Here is a 4,948-nt window from a genome sequence, read left to right as displayed (position 1 = left end):
GTGACTATGTGCATTTTATCGCAGAATAAAAAATAATTTGAACAAACAATAAGGTATTGTAATGTAAATCAGAATCAGAATACTTTATTCATCCCCGAGGGGAAATTGGGTAAAATATGTAAAATCATTGAAGGTAGTGTTACACTTCTTTTTAGGGTAATACAAAAATTACTCAAGAATCTCACGCATGCCATCTGTCATTTATTTATTATATTTTTTCTTATTTGTTGCTTTTGTTGATTGAGTCGGCATTGAACATCACCGAGAATATCACCAAGCAAGACATTTTGTCAGGATAAGACTGCTTATTATGAACCCATGCAGGAATAAACCGAGATCAAGATAGCAACCAATGTCCAGCTTCTGATTCATGCACCAAACACAACGCGGTGTAGTCAGGGCATAGCAGACCATCCTGGCTCCACTTAATTACTTGTTATGCCTATTATATCAACAGAAGAAAACATGCTGTAATAAAATATTGTCCCTCAAGAATTTCTTAAGACGTAATGGACGGAGCATCAATTCATTGCTCTCAATTTCTCCCTTACATACTCTAGGATAGGCAGTGGTTTTCTCATCAAAAAGGCACATACTCCAAGTCAATGCACTGCTAGCTAACCCTCAGTCCTGTAAGTATACACAAATGCCTCCAAATGAAATAAAAATGCAACCAAATTCATGACATTTAATGAAAAAACTAAGTGAAAAAGTCATGCTCTTCTCACACAAATGTAATTTTCTCAAGTTTTTAGTAAACACTGTAAACATTTTGCCAGAGAAATTTATACAGAACTCTACATAAACCCTTGCTTGGTCTTCATAAAGATTACAGGATTGCTTAAAAAAACAAAAACCCTTAGATTAAGGTAATGTGGTTTGTAGGAGGAAATTGTGACCATCTCAAATAGGAATTAAATGAAAACAGAGTTGTCAATGTTCCTTGTGAATTAGAAGTAACTATCTGTAGTCTTGAAAATCCACATTAAAAAAGGAAAAATATTTTGTTGCTTAACTGTTTTTATCTGTTCACAAAGATCCAAATTTCAATATGAGTGTTAAAAGCATATAATAACTCTATATCCTCAGTCCAATGTGGTAAGGGTCCTGTAACCAAAGACCACTACCTCCTCGGGTTACTTAAAAGCTGCTGAGAGGGTGTATTTGAGTGTTAATTTGAGTCATTTCAGAACAGCCTGCCTGTCTTGAGGGCTGATCTGCATGTGTGCTTCTAGGAGAGGCTCAGAGGCGCTGCTGGGGCCTTCCATGTCCTTCCCACATATATTCTCAAATAATTTCCTGTTCCTCTTCTTTTTGCTTTTCCGCTTTGGTTTTAAACTTCAGTCCATGGCCTGTGGACCAAAAGGAGAAGTTATAGTCACAATCGAATTGTAACAAACTGAAACTATACAGTGGTGCTGGAAAGTTAGTGAACTCTTTAGAATAAATCTGACCTACACTGTAATCAGATCTTCATCTAAGTCCTAACAATAGATAAAGAGAATCCAATCAGACAAATAACACAAAAATAAACATACTTTCATTTATTTATTGAGCAGAATTATCACATTACAGTAAATATCTTTGCTGGTAGGACCCCCTTGAGCAGCAATGACTTCAACCAAATGTTTCCAATAACTCTTGATCAGTTCTCCACATCAGCTTAGAAGGATTTTGGCCCATTCCTCCTTACAAAACTGCTTCAATTCAGTGATGTTGGTGGGCATCCTTGTATGAACTGCTTTCTTCAGGTCTCTCTCATTTCTTCCTGAATTAAGGTCTGGAATGGTTGAGTCAACCATCCATTGGTAACCTGACTTATGTGTTTAAAGTCGTTGTCTTGCTGCTTGACCCACTTTCTGTTGAGCTTCAGTCCACAGACTAACACCTTGACATTTTCCTGTAGCATTTGCTGGTACAATCCAGAATTCATATTTCTGTCAGTGATGGCAAGTTGTCCTGGTCCAGAGGCAGTGAAGCAGCCCCAAACCATGATACTGTGACCACCATGCTTCACGGTTGGGATGAGGTATCGATGTTTGAATGCAGTGTTTGGTTTTCACTGAACATAACGCTTCTCGTTTAAACTAAAAAGTTATATTTTAGACTCATCCTTCCACAGAGAATTCTTCCAATAGCCTTCTGGCTCATCCATGTGGTCTTTAGCAAACTTTATAGATGGGCAGCAATGTTCTTCTTGGAAAGCAGTGACCTCCCTCCTTGCTATCCTGCCATGCACACCATTCTTGTTCAGTGTTTGCATGATGGTGGACTCATGAACACTGACCTAAACCAATGCAAGACAGCCCTGTAGATACTTAGATGTTACCTTGGGGTTCTTTGTGATCTCCCGGAATATTATACGCCTTGCTCTTGGAGTTATTTTTGTTGGACAACCACTCCTGGGGACAGTAACAATGGTGTTGAAGTTCCTCAATTTGCACACCATCTGCGTTTCAGTGGATTAATGGAGCCCAAACTCTTTAGAAATATATATTTTTATAGCTTTTTCAAGCCTGGTGAGTATAAACAACTTCTTTTCTGAGGTCCTCAGACACCTCCTTTGCTCGAGGCACGGCAAACTTCCACAAACCCGTGTGGTGAAGATCGGACTTCGATAGCGAAGACCCAGGTTTATGTTCTTTCAATAGGGCAAGGCTTGCTAAACTCACACCTCATTGTCATCACATTGACTGAAACACCAGACTACAATTACCCCTTTAAATGAAGTGATAATCCTAGAGGTTCACATACTTTCTCCAACAAAGACATTTACTCTTGGATCATTTTGCTCAATATATAAACAAAAAAAGTATACATTTTCTGTTATTTAATTGGGTTCTCTTCATCTTTTTAGGACTGACATGAAGATCTGATCACATTTTTGGTCATGTTTATGGAGAAATAGTGAAAATTCTAAACGGTTCATAAACTTTCTAGCACCACTGTATCCATGTGTATTTGCTTAACATGCATGTACTGACTTAGACAGTCTGCCACCTCCTTGTAGGCTTTCTTTTTGCAGCACCCTCGGCACAGGTTGAAGACACATTTGTTTCCCTATGAAGAAGAAGACTCAGTATGTGGGATGGAGAAAGATTTACAAGTGTTCTTCTAAAAATCTGACTCCTCTTCCATTGTGAAGCACTTTAACCAGCTACATCAAGTGGCAATGAAAAAAAAAGTAAACTAATTTGGGGTTAATTTCAACTAATTTCGAATTAATTATTTGATTTCCCTTGAAATTCTAAGATAAAAACTATGTGATAGAATGGATTAAAGAACTGTCTTTCAGTTAATGTAAATGCAACTCCAATTATATAATTCTGTTTAAATTGTGCTTTTTAATTTTTCAGCAAAGTATGGCTTGAAATATGAAATGATTTAATATATATAAAACAGTGGCACACTTGTCAATTTCCTTTTACGTATTGTCGATTTTTCTAATTCACTAGCTTATGAATCTTACAAACACAATGTGATTATTTATTTATTTATTTGACAACACCATTGTATTTACCTTTGGGTTTCCACACTGTTCACACTTGATGTATTTAGCTGCAAAAGCAAAGGACAAAAGACACTATTAGCAGTCAGCAATGCCTGAGGAGATTGTTTTGCCATCAGTGCTATTTCAAGGTATCCAGTCATAATGAAAAGCCTTGGAAAATCACATACTCTGAATTAAAGGCTAATAAAAATACTTCTTTGAGTTTATTAAATCTTTAGAGCAGACCATATTCTTTTCTGAATGAATTAAGAAAAGCAAATTAAATGTGGTTTCCAGTGGTAAAATATCAGACAAAACAGTCAAAACAAGACATTACAGTAATTTCCATTTTACCTTGCCTTGATGACAAAATGAGGTGATAGGTAAAACTCACGTTTCTGCTCAAGGCAGAAGTTCTTGTTGGGGTTGCGGGCTTTTTTTTTTTGCTTGTTTTTGGAGAGCACATCAGCTGTCCTGTCAGAAATGTCTAGTGCTCTCTTCTGACACGCTGTCTTCTTCATCACCAATTCCTTGATGCTCCCATTGGCAACCAACTCCTTTGACCTGTGAGACACCATTTGTGATTACGAATAGTGTGTTTGAAACAATAAACACACCCAAAAACGCCAACAAAAATAACAAAAAACAACCAAAATAATAGTTGTTGGTTTCAAACAGATGCATCCGCTTTACACTGAAAGTAACAACCAAAGAACAGTTCTGGCAAGCACCAAGCATCATCATGTATTCAACATAGCTGTTGATCATCGGCGGCATGGTGGCCCATTGGTTAGTGCTGTTGCCTCACAGCAAGAAGGTCCTGGGTTCAAACCCCGGGGTTGTCCAAACTTGGGGGGTCATCCCAGGTCATCCTCTGTGTGGCGATTGCATGTTCTCCCCATGTCTGCAGTAGGTTTTCTCTGGGTGCTTCGGTTTCCCCCACCATCAAAAGAAACATGCGTGTTAGGGTTTATACTATGCCCCTGACCAAGGCAACAGGAAAAGAAATGGAGTTGGTCCCCGGGCACAGCATGAAGGTGGCAGCCCACTGCCCTGAGCTACACAGATCACATGGGTTAATTTGCAGTAACTGAATTTCCCCAAGGGGATTAATAAATTAAACATAATTAATAATTAATAATATCAGGCAGTTGACAGTATGTGGATCATGCCAGTCCCTATGTGTCTACCCATTACAGATGTCCTCCCAGAACTGACATAAAACTGCCATCGTAAGCTTAGTAAGGTCCTAGCAAACTTGCCCAGCAAGATCACAAGCTGTATCCGAGGTCGAGTTGGTGGTCTACCGGTTATATATTATATATTATAATCTAATCCGTTTTTTTTTTACACCATTGATTCACGTGCATTACTATCAACAATGCACTCCCAAACTTTTCAAAATACCCAAACCACATGCTCATCCACTTGACAGGGTGTCCGCAATAACATTTTCTC

The 4,948-nt window shown here is 38.3% G+C and overlaps 1 protein-coding gene across 1 annotated transcript; it reads right to left on the bottom strand.

Moving 5' to 3' along the window:
- Positions 1–74: 74 nt before the first annotated feature.
- LOC130133768 (tRNA-dihydrouridine(16/17) synthase [NAD(P)(+)]-like) lies at positions 75–4,045 on the bottom strand. The gene is made up of 4 exons (XM_056302099.1): positions 3,885–4,045; positions 3,521–3,558; positions 2,985–3,060; positions 75–1,352 (listed from the first exon to the last, which is right to left on the bottom strand). The coding sequence occupies exons 1-4, from the start codon at positions 4,009–4,011 to the stop codon at positions 1,288–1,290; spliced, it is 306 nt and encodes a 101-aa protein (XP_056158074.1). The 5' UTR covers positions 4,012–4,045; the 3' UTR covers positions 75–1,287.
- Between the last annotated feature and the right edge of the window lie 903 nt (positions 4,046–4,948).

This window comes from Lampris incognitus, unplaced genomic scaffold, assembly GCF_029633865.1.
Source record: "Lampris incognitus isolate fLamInc1 unplaced genomic scaffold, fLamInc1.hap2 scaffold_485, whole genome shotgun sequence".
In the NCBI taxonomy this organism is placed as follows: Eukaryota; Metazoa; Chordata; class Actinopteri; order Lampriformes; family Lampridae; genus Lampris; species Lampris incognitus.
This window is presented reverse-complemented; position numbering and strand designations above follow the sequence as displayed.